The 17,346-nt window shown below is 45.8% G+C and overlaps 1 protein-coding gene across 1 annotated transcript in view; it reads right to left on the reverse strand.

Moving 5' to 3' along the window:
- The window catches only part of LOC146867181 (beta-microseminoprotein-like), an 88,461-nt gene that overhangs the window by 46,622 nt on the left and 24,493 nt on the right, over positions 1–17,346 (reverse strand). The window contains exon 3 of the mRNA XM_085603769.1: positions 278–380. Coding sequence (XP_085459895.1) covers positions 278–380 — 103 coding nt within the window. The remainder of the gene's footprint in view (positions 1–277; positions 381–17,346) is intronic.

Genomic DNA, 17,346 nt, shown 5'->3' on the forward strand with positions numbered 1-17,346 from the left:
CGTGAATTTGAAGAATTTTTGGAATGCTGTGGTGTTTTAAGAAAGTGTTTTTAAAGATTATACAATAAATAAGACTGACCAAAGGTAGGATTGGCCATGAAGTTTATTCAATAAAACTTACACACTGTGAAGACCAAAGCTGACTCAGGTGTCTCCTTGAGAGGGTGAGGTGAAGATGGGGCAAGTAAGGCGGGGGGCAAGTGCGCTTTGTATGCCTTCTATAAGTGTATACATTTTACTCTGAATTTTTGTATTTCTTGTTTTTCATAACACTTACAGGGAACAGCATCGTGTGCCTGATGAGGAACAGGAGCATCTCATGCATTCCTTTGTTCTAGTTGTTGAACCGAATGGACGCAGCTTGCCGTCTATGAAGCAGCCTAGAAAACAAAGCAGGAATCAATATTCAGTCAATTCTGCCATCCAGTTCGTATCTAGCCGGTTCTCTGATTTTCTCTGCTATGGTGCACCAGCTTTCATACACATTTGGATTGTTGTATTCTTGTAATTCTGTTCTTTTCTGGCATTCATGTGCTTTCGCGACATTTATGAAATAATTATTTATATGAAACAACATTCATAAACCAGATCTGCTCCCACTGTACATTTCAAGCAGCTGTTGCTGATGTGAACCTCAGTGCGGCGAGGAAAATGTATAGAACATTTGGTTGAATGCAAATACATCTCAGCAACAGCAGATAGTGGGCACTCCGTGCAAAATGTACATTACGCTGTAGTAATCTTGTGTATATCAGTAAATTTGGCATTACTCTTTGCACACAAAACAATCCTGAAATAATGCTATTACGGCACTTCATGTAATTACGAGCTGTTGCTAGAAAAAAACTAGAGCAAGTGAAGACCACTTTCAGAAAGTTCATTAATGTATGAATACTACTCACTGGACTTGTTGGAATGCATTCTGCTTCGGGGACTTTTCCACAGGGGACTATTATGTCAACCTACTTACACTTTCATTAGTGAGTGCTGGTCCTCCAACTCATGTTTTCATTTTTGGGGCAGTGAAGAAATTCCACTTTGCCACTATTTACATTATAATATGTTGATTTATATCATTGGAAAATTCATTTAATTTAATTTTATATAATGTTTATATCAAACCATGTATGTTATCATATGTGATTTTATATGTTTTCCGTATTAAATTTGTGAATTTTATTATTTGTTTACTTTACTCATTTCTGTACTTTATCAGTTTGAACTGATAGTCTTAAATATTGCCTGGGAATTATACTTTCCATTGTGTTCATTTTTGGGGCAAACATATTCAGAACAAGCACAAGGTTTACGGCCATCTTCCAGAAATGCAGGATTCAAAATTGAAGGAGCAGATACACTCTTCGACGCTGTAGACGAACTGAATGGTTTTGGCATTAACCACTTGAGTGCCCATGACGAGATGGTCTCGTCATGGGCCGCGGTTGCGCTGTGCCCATGACGAGACTATCTCGTCATGAACCCCGCCCGCTAATGAAAGGGCCGGCACAGGGCGGGGAAAGGGCGGGGCACTCAAGGGGTTAAATCTTGGCCACCAGAGGGCTATAAACACTGCTTCCCTCGGCCAGTACTTAACTCGCCAGTTCGCTGCCATATGATCACCAAGACGCAGGCCAAGGAGTTGAACATCAACGTGGCTGCCATTGCCTCTCCAGTCTCGGCCCATGACGTTGTTTAGAGTTTGGTGGAGCCGGAGCACTGTTGGGAAATGTCAGTGAACCTGCCCCGCGAAACGCGCAGCTCACCTGCCCTAGTTGGGGGTAACAGTGGCTTTCTGATGCCAGAACCACATCTCGCCCGCTGTTGGAAAGTTCTGACCTGTGAGCTTGTCTACCACAGAATCGTGGCCTTGCGCTTTTTAGAGCAGGGTGACCATCACTAAATTTCCTTCCTCTAGACGTCTAGGTGAGACATGACAGTCTAGGGCAGGGAAACCACTCAGTGACTCCCATCCAAAGGCAGAAAACTCCCTGCACATCTGTCTCAAAGATTTATTTTCTCAATATTGAATTACTACTTTTGGCAGTTTGTTCTTCAAAAAGCAGAACAAAATCGGAGGTGGGCCGCCAACATGGCTAACTAAACAAGCATTGGCATAGCCAATAGGTCTCGCCTTTGGAACCTTATAAGTAATTAAGTTATGCAGTACTTATAAGGTCCCAAAGGGGAGACCTACTGGTTATGCCAATGCTTGTTTTTTGTAGCCAGCCGGTGATAGCGTTTGCAGCACCAAGCATACAATTCACTGTGTTCCTTTATTCGTAAAGCACTCACAACCAACTAAATTATCATTTTGCAACATAGTAGTGAGAATTATCATGTGTACCTGTAATGTTATCTGGGTATGTGTGCCAATCTGCATAAATCAGTTTGTGTGCCCTTGCATCTGTGTAAGATCTCCGTGCAACTGTGTTTGTCCTTCCCTTTGACAACCCCATACCTACTCGTTTTGACAATGCTTGTTTAACACCGCGATTTAGAGGTTAAAAGTTGTGTTGCTATTTAACGGCGATTTATGCAGAGTGCATCTTTTTCCTAACGAGACCGTTTCCATATATTTTATTCAAATTTAAAGTTGGTATACTTCATCATCATCAACATACAGAGACTCTAATAAAACGGTGCCTCTTTGTAATTAATACCATTCGTGAAATCAGATTTCGCAGTATTTTCCTGGAAGGAAGAAACCGAGAGGCGGCATAATCTCGCCACAGTGATGAGAGAGCGTGTGTTCTTACTGCCAAGGACAGGAAGAACTTGAACCAGGCGACGGCGGCAAAATAGTAAAGAAAACAACAAAAATAAAACATGCTAATCACAAAAGCGTGGTAGGCTCCAGGCAGTCTTTCTAGTTTTCAGAAATGAAATAGCAAGGGGGCGTGGCTTGGCGCCTGCGGGTGATGGTGGCGCTCGAGTAGAGCTCCGAGGCGGTGCTGAGAGACGAGCCGGTTCCTGCTTACGTCTCCTGAAGGTGACCGACTGCAGAAGTGTCGGAACATGTCCTGACCTCGCCAAGCGTCATTGAGACTCCTTTCATGCCTTTGTGACACGGCAACTGGAACTTGTAAGTCCTGACAAGATTCTCTCGTATACGCCATCTTGGATTCGCTAAATGACGCGCGTTTTGTGGCGGTTATTTCACCGTTAGCCAAGCGCTTTGAATGCCTAACTATACACTTTTAATGGGCTCATAAGCTACCCATCTGCTTCTGCTCCCTTGCACCGAGTCTCTGCCTTATGGAACTGCTCGTCCTCTGTGCAATGCAGTCACAGCGTCCCTTCACGAAGTGCCCCTGCTCCACATGACTGCTACTAAGCTGTTCTCCAAGACATAATTTCATAGTTGTTATATCTGCACTGCTCTCTGAATTCGCCTATGAGTGGTGAGGTGTCTATATGAAGCATGCCTGGTTGCTCTCTGCTATTGGTACCATTACTCACTGCGGATTCCTGAGAGGTGTGTCACGAGACACTTCATGTCATCCTCTGTCATGTGGATTAAACCCGCTTTACATTATGCGGTGAGCTGATGCCAATTCTGTGCAATATATGCCGTATACATATTACCTTGATTTCCCCATGAATGGCTTCATTTGCTTTTTCATATATGCTTTGACGACTGTTCTTACTTAAGTGCTATGGAATTGGCCGCATTCCTCTCATAAAATATTCAGTTTCCCCCGTTTTACTGCTGTGCTATATCCTGTGTTGTCTTCATTTTTGCTCCTGTGACATCTACTGTGTCAGTCACTTCGCGACTTTATTACATGGGTAGACTTAAATCAATGTCGCACTTGCCTCGTTCGACCAAACCCCAGCTTGTGAAGAACTCTAAGGTTTTCTCTGCTTTTTCGCAACTGGAAGACTCTCTTAATTCGTCTGGCTCAGACACGCCAATGGATTCTTCCAAGAATACGCTGGATAATTTTAAATCTACCACAAAAAGACTCAAGTCAAATTCTCTTTCACCTCCAAAGCACTCAGGACCAGTGTCCATGGAATTGTTGTTAGAAGAGATAAGGTCCTTGTGTCCTTTCATGGAAGAAACCAATATTAAACTCCAGGTCCTTACGGATAATTGGTCGCAAATGGAAACTAAGGTAACTTTGATTGAAAAATCTGTTCAGTCGTTTCAAGAGACATCCTCTGTGGTCTCAAACCTAAAGTCTCAAGTCTCAGACCTTCAACAGCAAGTGGAACAGTTGGAAAACAGGAATAGGCGCAATAACCTCCGTATTTATGGCCTGGTTGAGGGACTTGAGGGATCTGATCCAATCGCCTTCTTCAAGTCGTTTCTTCCCAAGCTTTTGCATCTGTCATCGGACAAGGCCCTTAACATCCAACGTGCTCACAGGCTGGGTCGACCACCTTCTTCTGCTTCTTCCTCACAGAGACCTAGAGGGGTCATTATTTACTTTTTGGAATACACTGACCTCTTGATGGTTCTAGCGGCGGCTAAATCTTCTCCGAATTTAGCATGGTCTGGCACGCCCTTGTTTTTCGCACAAATCTATGCTAAAGCCACAGCCACCCGTCGCAAGGTTTTTCTGAGCCTAAGAGCAGATCTACGGGCGATGGGTGCGCGATATGGCCTTTATCACCCATGTCTATTTAAAGTTACCTATAACAACAAGACTACAACCTATGAAGACCCAGTGCGCTTACAAAGTTTCATCAATGCGCACAAGTCGTCTGCCATGGATGCCTCCGGATCATCATCCTTTGCCCATGGATGACTAATGCTTTCATAATCCTTATATGGCTGTTGCATTTTATCCTGTACTTTTTCAGAGACTCTCTCTTAGTTGCAGTTCACTTGAATTTGTCTGATTTTCCAGAAGCTTACTTTGCTGGCCTGTTATTGTTTATGCATGATGATTGTCCCTTGTTTTCTTGTTAGTCATGGTTCCCGCATGATTTCCTGATTTGTTTCAATTCTTGTTCTCCTTTTTCGTCTTACAGGAATTTTTCCCCGTGTCTGATGATGTCTCTTGGTCCCTGCCTTGCTGCTCCTGGATGTGCTGCCCCACCCATGTGGTTCCTCCCCTCCTCCACCCTTCCTCGTACCCTTCCTTCGTAGGTATGTTCTTTCTCTATTCCCTTATTTGTTTTCCTTGCGCATTTGATGGTTTTTCCCTTTATCCCTCCCTTCTTCCTCTTCTCTTGTTCGTATTCTTGTTCACATGTTTATATTTTAGCATGCTATCGTTGACTGAAATCTTTTGCTTATGTAAGAGTTGCATTCCTTGTTCCCCCTGGTGCACCTGTTCTTCAGTTTCTCATTTATCCTCTTCTTCTCTTCTTCTCCAGCATATCTACACTGGCTCTCTCTCTCTTCTTCTTTCTTTATGTCTTTTCTACGACACATGGGCTTTTCATTCTTTGGTCATGTTTTTCACATTTTTTGTAGATAGGTTATTGTTATGTCCTTGAATATCTTGTCATGGAATGTGAAGGGTATTAACTCCCCGATCAAGCGTCAAAGAATGTTGTCACACCTAGCCAAATTGAATGTTGATATTGCATTCCTCCAAGAAACGCACTTAAATGATGTAGAGTCAGTTAAGCTCAAGCGTGGATGGGTGGGTGAACTCTTTTACTCACAGGGTGATGGCAAACGGAACGGTGTAGCAATCCTTTGTCGCAAGTCTCTTTCATTTCAGGTTCTTACCCAAGAGTCGGATGTTTCGGGTCGTTAGGTTTATGCCAAGCTATCACTCAGAGGTGTTCCAATTTCCCTTCTTAATGTTTATGGCCCAACTACGGGTGAGCCCTCCTTTTGGGCTGATTTTTCTCCACTCCTAACTAAATTTATGGATCACAACTTTATTTTGGCGGGGGATTGTAATCAACCTCTGGATCCCTTTATTGATAGGAAATCCATGGCCCCCTATATTCCCAACAAGCCCCATAAGCTATTTAGCCATGCTATCTTACAGCATAAGTTGGTGGACTCCTGGCGCCTTTGCAATCCCAAATTGCGGGAGTACACCTTCTACTCTCCCTGTCATCGCTCCCAGTCAAGACTTGATTATGTTTTTGTCTCCCACAACCTTGCTCAATCACTATTACATTCCGAGATAGGCCCAATATTGCTTTCGGATCATGCTCCCGTCCTTACGAGCGTTGATGTGTTCCCTAAGGTCAATGGTCCCAGAAGATGGAGATTCAATAACTCGCTCCTAACTGATCCCAAGTTTACGGCTAACTTCACTTCCTTTTTTGATGAATTTTTTCTGATTAACGACCACACCGATTATCCCGGAACACACTATCTGGGATGCTTTTAAAGCGGCTGCACGTGACTTTATCATCAGTTACGTTGCGAATAAACGCAGGGCTGCCAGATGGTCCACCAAAGAGCTCCTTTTAAATATTAAGAAGTTGGAACACACATATTTTACCTCCCACTCTGAGGATAGCTTGACAGCCCTTGTTGCTGCAAAACTGAAATTTAATGAGAAATCTACGGAGGACGCTTCCCTATACTTGTTAAATTTTATGGGGGCAGGAATAAAGCAGGGAAGCTCCTAGCTAACTATTTAAAGATTAAGCATAATAAGTTAAATATTGAATCTGTTTACGACTCTAATGACATCCTGAAGCATAAGGATGTTGATATTCTTGCTGCGTTCTCTCATTTTTATGAAACATTGTACACATCTGAAACTCAACCCTCTCCCAACTCCCTTGCTAATTTTTTCTCCACCATTCACACGCCACCCACTTTTCCTCTTGACCTTTCCTCCTTAGAATCTGACATCACACAAAAGGAATTGCTCACTGCTTTGCAACACCTTAAACTTAATAAGGCTCCTGGCCCTGATGGTTTTACCGTTGAATTCTATCTTCATTTTTCTAAGTTGTTGATCCCACGCTTGCATTCCCTTCTCCATACTTTTATTGCTCAAGGTGCTTCCTCAGGGACGTTCTCAGACGCTCATATCTGTTTAATACCTAAACCTGGGAAAGATGTACAATATTGCAAAAATTATAGGCCCATATCGTTAGTCAATATTGACTATAAACTTTTTGCTAAAGTATTGGCGGTCCGATTGGACCATCTACTTCCTGATCTTGTTGGTGAAGAGCAATCCGGGTTTGTTAAGGGCCGACATATTACGGACAACACTAGACTTTTATTTAATATTCTATCAAAGTCTTCCCGCTGTCAACACTCACTTGCAGCGATTGCCCTTGACGCCGAAAAGGCGTTTGATCGAGTTGAGTGGCGATATCTTTTTCACACCCTTACTTGGTTTGGCTTTGGCCCTAAGTTTATTTCTTTAGTTTCCCTGCTATACTCGCACCCTAGAGCCGCAGTAGTTGCCAATGGCCAAATTTCTTCTTATTTTAGTCTGGGTAGAGGCGTTTTTCAGGGTTGCCCCCTTTCCCCCTTTCTTTTCAATCTTGCTTTAGAACCCTTTTTATCCAGAATACGCCAAAACCCTGCTATCCATGGCTTTCAGGTTGCGGACCTTCATCTTAAACTTGCTGCTTATGCAGATGATATCTTACTCTTTCTTTCTAACCCCACGGAATCTATCCCTGCTTTTCTGGATGAAGTCCGAAATTATTCCTCCCTCTCTGGGTATAGACTTAACCATGATAAATGCGAGATCCTACCCCTGACCAAATTCACTTTCAAGCAAGAATTTTGTGATTCTCAATTTACTTGGTGCCCCCCCCCACATTAAATATCTGGGGCTATATATCACCCCCTCTATTCCTGACACTGTCTCTTTATGTTTGTCTAAATGCACACAAAAAATTACGGACCTTACTGCAAGGTGGCACCCCCTATACCTCTCCTGGTGGGGCCGTCTTGATACTATTAAAATGATGATTTCTCCCATCATTCTTTATACGCTATCCAATATTCCGGTATCTATTCCAATGAAGTTCTTTAAAAAGATTAACTCAACGTTATCTTCATTTTTGTGGAGCTCTAAAAAATCCAGAATGTCTCTTGCTAGACTTATTCGTCCCGCTTCTGAGGGTGGTGTTAACTTCCCTGATTTTCCTGCATATCAGAAGGCCTTTCTGCTATTACTGTTCCTTGCCCTTTGTGGATTAAGGTTGAACGTACTCTCCTTTCTCCATTTTCTTTTACAGAGTATCTTGCTTTTTCTCCTAAACCTTCTTTGATTCCTACTCCTATTCACAAATATACCCTTAAGCTCTTGCTATCTGGTGCCCCTGGCCCTCCCACGACTGTTGCTGATTTCCTCTCTTCCACCATTTGGCATAATAAATATCTTCTAATTGGTAATAAACCCTTCTACTGGAAATCATGGAGATCCCGAGGTTTGATATGGATCTCGCAGCTCTTCTCTGATTCCATCTTTCTCTCTTTTTCTGATCTCAGTTCTTCCTTTGGCTTACCTCTATCCTTTGTCCCTAAATACTTATTACTTAAAAATACCGTTCTAGAGGTTTATGAGAGGCTCTCGGGTTCTTCTTCTCCTTCCCCTGTTCAACAAACCCCCATTTTCCAACTCCACTCTCTCCTACGTACGATTCCCAAAGCAACCCCTATTTATAAATATCTTCACTCACACCAATCACTCAGACCTAAATCCAAGGTTGAGCTTCAATGGGAGATTGATTTTGAAACAGAATGGCCGGTATCTCTTTGGGATAAGATATGGGCAAAACTCCGTAAAACTTCCAGAGCAGCCTCCCTGACGCAATCCTTATTTTTTATTTACAACAGGTTACTTCATACTCCTTCTACACTACACAAACGCTTTCCTATTACCCCAGACACATGCTGGTCGTGTGGCTCCCCCAATGCTACCTTATTTCATATGATATTTCTCTGTAAATATGTGCATGACTTTTGGTTACAGGTGTGGGCTCAAGTCAATGTTATTTTTCATGCCTGTATTCCTTTTTCTCTCACCCATCTTTTCTTGGGTAGTTTATCCCCAGGTTGGGATAATGTAGATATGTGTGTTCGCATTGTAGATTTGTTATTAGCTGTAGCCTTTCAGCAGATTACTGTTAATTGGAAAAATACATCTAATATTTCTTTCAAAGAGTGGTGGTACAATGTCTGTCACAATCATAGACTCGATAATGCTTTTGTTTTTCCTGTTCAATTAGCAACTAAACGAGCAGACCTATGGCTCCCCATTACATTGTATTTAGATAAATGTGCTGCCCATTCATCTCGTCCAACGCCTGCTCAACAAGAGGTCTCTAAACCCCCATGATACCCTTTCCACATCCAAGATTTTCTAATGTACTGTTTTTTCTCTTTTTCTCTTCTTTTTCAAATGCCCATGTTCAAATGTTCAAATGCCCATGATCATTGGTTTTATTGTATATTCTCTCTTACATGCTACATTTTGATATTCCCCTTTTCCCCTTCTTTCCCACCTTCCCTCTCCCTTCCCCTTCCTAATTGATGTTATGTATTGATTTACTCTTTTTTATTGACTAATAAAAATGTTATTGAACTTAAAAAAAGAAATGAAATAACAAGGCCGTGCGCGCGAGAGTGAGCACCAGGCCATATGTTTTGTGTCTGGGCACGATAATTCAAAACATATGGCGCCCATGCGGGTAACCGCAAGCAATAGGCCACACACGCACGAGCGTGTGGTCAGCTTTTTGAAGCAAGTCTCGCAGAGCAGCAGGCGAGACCTAAAAACTACTAATGAGAAGTACATTCATTATTGTCCTCTAGTTGTGACTGCAGTGTGAAGCAAATTTTACTACCACATCACATGGATACGGAGATATCAAAATAAAGTTGACTACAAGCATAATACTTCCTCACTTTGGTCACTTATTACTTCCCCCTTTTAAAACAGCACTGTGCCTCATAAAAAGTGAAGGCGGCATCTCAAGCGAGATTCCCAAGGGTGCTCAGTGGAATCTATCTATTGTGTCCCGGACCTGTCACCATAGGTGATTTTCTTCAGACTATGAGCTATCCTCTGAGTGGATGGATTCTAGAATTTGTCGGCTTAACCCAACCATAGATTTGCTTGGCATAAAACATTAACAAACCTTTACAACTTTAAATGGAGTCACCACCATAGCAACAGATCGACAGAAGAGAACAAGATCCTTGAGGCAAGGACATCTTTAGGCTAGTCAGCTCCTTTACCAAGCCGGCGGAGCTTGAAAGCACGATGCAGCCGTCCCCCTCATTGTGTATGAAGCTATCAGACTTTTTTTTATAGTAAAATCCTGAAAGTCTATAACACCTTTACAATGGTGATGGAGACAGCTAAAACAGAAGGAGTGGAAATCATAAATACTGAAAATACTTTCTAAAAATGTCTCCCTATCTCCCAACAGGAATCCCTGGCAGAGATCCTAAATTGTAAGTCAGGGTCCCTAGAGGATCCGTGCCCCCCTAAATTCTGGAGGGCTCTGGCTCACCCGATGAATGGTGCTCTGAATCATATGTGGAACACCTCACTATCCATGGGCATTTTCCCTGATGTATGGAAACATGCGTTGTTATTGCCCCTTATGAAAAAGCCCAATGTCGATCCGGGAGAGCTTAACAACTATCACCCGATCTCACTACTGCCAGTACCAGCAAAGATGTTGGAAAGGATGATACAGTGCCAGCTGGCTAATTTAATTGAAGGGCATGACATTTTGCATGACACGCAGTCCGGTTTTCGGTCCGCTTTAGTAGTGAGACTGCGCTGTTGGAGGTGGCAGAGTCAGTAAGAATGACTGTGGACGCAGGAGTATCAGCAATGCTGGTGCTTTTGGACCTGTCCGCAGCATTCGACACCGTGGATCACCAAATCTTGTTAGATAGACTCAAATTATGGTTCTGGGAGGAATGGTCCTCACCTGGCTAAGTCCTTTCTTAAAGACCATACGCAGAGGGTCGCTCTCCAACCATTTCAGTCGGAACCTAAGCCACTATGGTGTGGGATACCGCAGGTGCAGCCTTGAGCCTGCTGCTCTTCAATACCTATCTTGCCTTCCTGTTTTCGCTCATAGCAAATTGGGAAGTGAAGGCAATATCATTCGCAGACGGCACCCAGCTGGTGTTTTCCTTCAAGGATCATTCTGTGGACTCTACTAGGTTTAAGGGCTGCTTGAACTACATCGCCTGCTGGATGAACAACAATAAACGTAAGCTTAATGCAGAGAAGACAGAGGTGTTGTTCTTTGGCAAGGCATCTCATCCGGCAGCCGGACTTTGGTGGCCGGCGGAAATGGGCCTGCCACCTATACCAGCAATCACGGCAAAAATCTTGGGCGTAAAGTGGGAAGCAGATCTTTCATTCGCAACTCAAGTATGGCATGTTGCAGCCTCATGCTTCGGTAAGTTGAGAAGCTTGAGGAAATTTCTACATCTCCTGTCGGAGGACTGTCATAAAGTCATTGTCCATTCCACAGTGACATCTCGGCTGGATTATGCAAATTTTCTATATTTGGGATTACCAGCCTATCTGATTTAAAGATTACAGATGGTACAAAATGTGGCTGCAAGATTAATTAGTTCTGTATTGGCACCACATCTCTCCGCATATAAGACAGCTGTACTGGCTGCCAGTTGCGAAAAGGATCGAGTTCAAGGCCTTGACAATGGACTTTTGGGCGCTGCATGGCAGATGTCCTAGCTACATTAAATACCGGTTATGCCTCTACCAGCAAAACGATCATTGAGCTCTCAGAACTTAATCTGTGAACCTCACTATGCTAAATCACGCATTGGGGGCAGATCCTTCAGGTGGTGGCGGCCAGGCTGTGGAATTCCCTGCCAACTAATATGAGCCTGATCTAATCAGAACTTGTGTTCAGAAAAACCTTGAAGACCTGGCTTTTTAGCCATAGCTAGAACTGTACTGATTCCCAGGATATCAGCTTGATGGATGGAGCTTGCTCTGAAGTCAAGAGCCTGCAAGATTCCAGCTGTCAAGGAGTAAGCAAGAACATAATCTGGGTTTAAGAGCTACTCCAGCTGTTTTATACATCAAGAAGGGGTAGCAATACACATTGCTCTTTGGATGAGAAAATCAAGACTTATACCACTAAACCATATCCTACAACCTACTCTGCCACCCAAACCCTCTCTCCTCCTCTTGACTTTTCGCTACTCAACCCTAATCACTCTCTTCTTCCCTCTCATTCCTCCCAGCCCCCCCACACTGATCCACCTACACTGATCCCCCTTCACACTGAGCCCCCTCACACTGATCCCCCTACTGCTCCACTAAGGACACCGATCTCTTGTTTTATCAATGACCCCTCCCCATAAACAAGATGGCACCCCTCCTCACTCTCGCCATGCCCCTTCATCTTCTCATAACACCCATCAGGCCCCTGGGTTTGCTGGCTCTCACCTTACTATTCACCCTCATTCTAGCAACCAGAACACCCCTCACTACCTGCCACCAGGGTTCCCTCCACGCCCTCCTCCTAGCCCTCTCTCTCCGTGTAACTTGGAACCTGCCCCTCTCCCCCAACCTCCTGGTTGCTGTGAAGCCAGTGGAAGCTTTGCGGTAGCAGACAAGCATGTGCGAATCTGGGAGTTCAAGATCACCCACGCTGCCCAATTTTGAAGCTCTTAAAGTTTCTTTAATAGAGTGGATTGTAGACAAGGTAACGAGTTGGTGCGGTCCAGTCTAGATCCAATTATCGTGGTGACAGCTGTTCTTTGTCCATCCTCTGTCACAAATGGAATCAGTTTCCTCAGGATTTTACAGTGGGAAAAAACCCACAAAGGAAGCTAGAGAGGACATCTAAGTGGCCATGGATAGAGCACTATCAATTTTTACACCAAGGTAGATTGGCAATTTCTACTGACCAATGTGTATCAAGCAAATGGTCTCACTTTCCATCCATTAATAATTAACTCTTCTGTTTTATCTGCGTGCACTTTGTCAATACTTCCCATTCAATTTCAAACAAATAAAATTAACTGATTAAATGCCTAATGGGAAGGTGGTTTATTGTCTTAGTGAATACAATTTGTGAAGAGTCTCCATACATACACATCTTACTTGCCAGATGGTGTCAAAAAAGTTACTGCTGGTCCTGGTCAAGATTCAGAATTGTGATATTATCTAACCGAGGCTGGCACTTCTGATGGTGGTTGGCAGGTGAAGAGTGAGGCCATCTGCTTTGCCTTGAGAGTCATTGGTCAGTATCTGTCGCTATTCTCTGTACTGGCCATACTAAACATGTCTGAGTGCACTACTGTGAGTAGAAGACTGCCAGTATGTGGCAGTGATCAAAATGTGATGGGAGGAATGCTTGCACTAAGTGTAAACAATGCCAATCACCCTGTGGCATTTCAACACACATTTTGCTCACCATGCCACTGCAGTTTGGACCAAGCCATATGCAAATCAGTCTTCACATACTTCAGTAAGAACAGTCCAGCCTGAGCTGCCATACCAGGTCCTCCTTGTGCGAAAATCCAAGGCCAGTTTCGCCTTGATTGGGGTTTCTGTCTGGCCACAGCACACATCTGGATACAACAACCAGTGCAGACATATAATCCCTTTACTACTTGGGACTCTTCAGTGAGGATACACCGGTATTGGTTGTAGGCTTGGTGAAGTTCTTTGTTTAAGAGTGAAACAATTTGTCTGTTAAGCTAGTCATAAATTCTTTGAGCAAATGATTTAAGAAACTTAATTGGATAAAACTCATTCTTTTTTTAATAAATCTGTTTTCATTGTTTTGCAGAGTTTACAGCTTACAGACAGGCATCAGTCATCAATTAACATCGACCATACCACAAAGTATTAGGCAAGAACAGATGAGCAGTACCGTGGAACAGGAGAACCCCCCTGCCGACATACAGTGGTGTGGTGGCAATTTGAACCATGATACGGTACAAGGCATCATGTTTTGGAAATATAGGCCCAGTGGTATGGTGCACAGAGTCTACGCAGAGTATTCAGGATACATGCAGGTACAGATAGTAACAAGAGAACATGAAAAGGGGGCATAACTTCGAGAACCCCCAATAATCAAGAACAGCAGCAAAGTCCGACATGTAAACGTGCATCCCGCATTGTTTCCCCATCGCTTCTGCCCCCCAACCCCCGACATCTCCCAGGCGGGCATCACCACACAGGAAACCCAATACTTCCCACTCTGAGTATCAGATAGTACACAGCCATCTACGTGACGAGCAAATGATCCTCGTTAGCGTATTCAGCAATCTCCGGGAAAGCACCTCCCCCATGCACAGGATGTCCCTCCGCAGTGTCCCCCCCAATTCGTGTCAAGGCCTGTAAGAGACCTTCCCATTGTGTCGCAATAGGCGTCTTCCGGAGTCCCAGTGTTTCCTCTCTCAAGATGGCTATGCCCTCCGCTTTGGGCCATGGCTGGAGCGAATACCTCCACGCCCGTGTGTGCGGCGGGTCTGGCACCTTCCAGCGTTTAGTGAGTAGCCATTTAGCCACCACCAGCCCCAAGTCGAGGAAGCGGGAGGTAACTTTCGTGGATGGCGTTTTGCGGAAGAGGTGCAGTAGGTAAACGGGCCATTCAAATGGTATGGTTCGGCCTGTGCATGTATGTAGCGCCTCTTGGATTGCCTCCCAGTATGGGCGTAGCTTGTGGCAGCTCCACAGCATGTGTACTAGCCCAGCTCCTAGCTCCGCGCAGCGGGGGCAGACCGTGTCTGTGCGATGAAAGTATCTTTTGATCGTTTCGGGTGCGAGGTATGCCCTGTGAAGTATAAACAGCTGTATTTGGCGGAACCGCATGTTTCGGGGTATACGTGTTGGACTCTGTAGCAACTTGCCCCATTCCTTATCATCTAGTGGCCTCGCTAGATCTGTTTCCCATTTGCGGCGGAGCGGTTCCAGGCTGATTGCTGCGTGTGTGCGTAGGAAGGCCACAAACCACCGAATCAAGTGCCTGCCCTGCCCCATAACATGGAGATACTGTATGGTGAGGTGTTGGCTCGGTTCCTCCTTCATGTCCCCCCAGCTAGCGGTCAATGTCGCAATCAGGGAACGGTGTCTGAGGAATTGCCCAGGTGGCAGGCTCGCCTCGTCCACCAGGAATTCATATGTCATGAGGGTGCCGTCCCGATAAAGGTCGCCCAGGGTCTGTATATCCGCTTCGTGCCACTCCACCAGTTCAGAAGCGGTGAGCGCCCCCAGCCCGCTGGGGGAGCCCTCCAGTGGTATGGCCGTAGCGTAGGGGACCAGAGTTCTAGTAAGGTAGAGACTGCGGCGGTAGCATTTGTAGGCCACCACCATGAGGAGTGGTGTCGGCGTTGAGGCTTTCGTGGCGGGGTGAAAGAGTTTGGTAATGTCAGCTAGAGAGAGGGGAGGTGCTTTGGTTGCAGTGTCGTCGAGGCCGCTGTCTGCTAGCCAGCAGACTATCCATTGTAGCTGCACTGCCACATAATAATGTTCAAAGCACGGCGCAGCCAGGCCTCCCTGGTCGGTGGGCAAGTACAGTTTGGGCAGAGCCATCCTGTGACGCGCATTACCCCAAATGAAATCCCGGAGCGACTGATTGAGTGTGGTGAAGAAGGCCGCCAGGATATATATTGGTAGGTTGGCAAAGTAGTACAGGAGACGGGGGAGTATCACCATCTTGGATAAGGCTACCCTGCCCGTGACTGTGAGTGGAAGCGTGTTCCAAAAACGCATTTGGGACTTGATAGCTGTTACAGTCCTCCCCAGATTGCCCTCAATGAGGTCCGCCGGTTGGTGATATATCTAAACTCCTAAGTATCGGAAAGTGTCCACTTTCCACTGTACACGCACGCCATCTAGGATATAGCCTGGGTCCGGGATATCCCCGCCGAACGCATAAAGGCAGGACTTGGTGGCGTTCACCCTAAGGCCCGAGAGAGCGGCAAAGTCGAGCAATATGCGCTCTAGATTGGCCGGGATGTTACTTACATCTCTGACGTACACCAAGAGGTTATCCGCGTACAGTGACACCTGATGCGTCGCGTCCCCTAAGGGTATGCCGTCTCTGAGTGTCGTACGCAGTGTCGAAGCTAGGGGCTCAATTGCCAGTACGAACAGGAGGGGCGAGAGCGGGTACCCCTGCCTGGTGCCCCTGCAAATTGGTATTGCGGCAGAGATGTAGGGCCCAGTTTTCACCCTCACTGTGGGATTCTTGTACAATAGTGCAACCATCTTGAGAAACCCCAGGCCCAGCTCGTAGCGCAACAGTACCACTGCGAGATATCCCCACTCCACTCAGTCAAAGGCTTTTTCAAGGTCCAGTACAAGACAACCCACCCTAGGCCACCTCTGTACACTATCCGATGCCACCCTAAAGAACCGCCGCAAGTTCAGTGAGGTACTGCGCTTAGGTCCAAAGCCGTTCTGGTCGCTGTGCACCAGCTCAGGTACTACCGGCGCCAGGCGCTTCGCTAACACCTTGGCGAAAATGTTATAATCCACGTTAAGCAGAGCCAGAGGTCGGGATCCCTGTTTGGCTTGAGCAGGGACACCAGGTAGGCCTCGCGCATTGAAGGGGCCAGGATGCGCTCCTCGAGAGCTGTGGAATAAAGGGCGTGCAATTTCAACACTAAGGACTCCCAGTAGGCTTTATAGTATTCAGCAAGGAGTCCATCCGGCCTCAGCGCCCTCCCAGTGGCCATGGAGCTGATCGCCTCTCCAATCTCCTCCAAGGTGAGGGGGCCGTCAAGCGACTCCAGGTGTTCTTTGGGGACCGTGGGCAGGCGGGCAGTTTCCAGGAACCTGTCCAGCTCAGGTCCGGAGCAGCGCCCCGTGGAGCGGTACAGTTGCGCATAATGGTCGGACATCACCTGGTGTATCTCACGCGTGTATACCAGTGGCCCCTCGGGCGTGCGTATGGCCCCAATCGGGGCGTGGGTGTTTTCCTGCCTGAGCAGCCAAGCCAACAAGTGACCCGCCCTGTCGGCTTTGGCATGAGTGCGTGCTGTGTGGGCCGTGTAATTGTGGCAACGCAGGCATTCAATGAGGTCTGCATGCTACGCCCGAAGGCGTGCCAGATGAGTGGAATGGCGACCTCCGCCCTCGCTGTCCCGTTCATATTTGAGTAATTGCAATTCGAGGCGGGTGAGTGACAGCGCCAGGTGTTTATGTATGTTCCACGTTGCACCAAGGCAGTGGCCCCCGATTGCCGTTTTATGGGCTTCCCACTCCACCAGTGCGCTACTCGCCGTCCCATAATTCAGTTCAAAATACTCCAGGATAGCCATCCTCAGGGATGCATGAAATTCCGGAAGCTCTAGCACGGCCGGTTGGAGACACCATGTGGTGACAGGGGGGCGACCGGGGTCCCAATTCAGCCGCAGCCTCGGGGGATTGTGATCAGAATGTGTCTGCCCCAAATACTCAGCATCCTCAATCAGCGGGGTCAGTGTTT

This window comes from Triturus cristatus, chromosome 1_2 (genome assembly GCF_964204655.1).
Source record: "Triturus cristatus chromosome 1_2, aTriCri1.1, whole genome shotgun sequence".
Taxonomy (NCBI): Eukaryota; Metazoa; Chordata; class Amphibia; order Caudata; family Salamandridae; genus Triturus; species Triturus cristatus.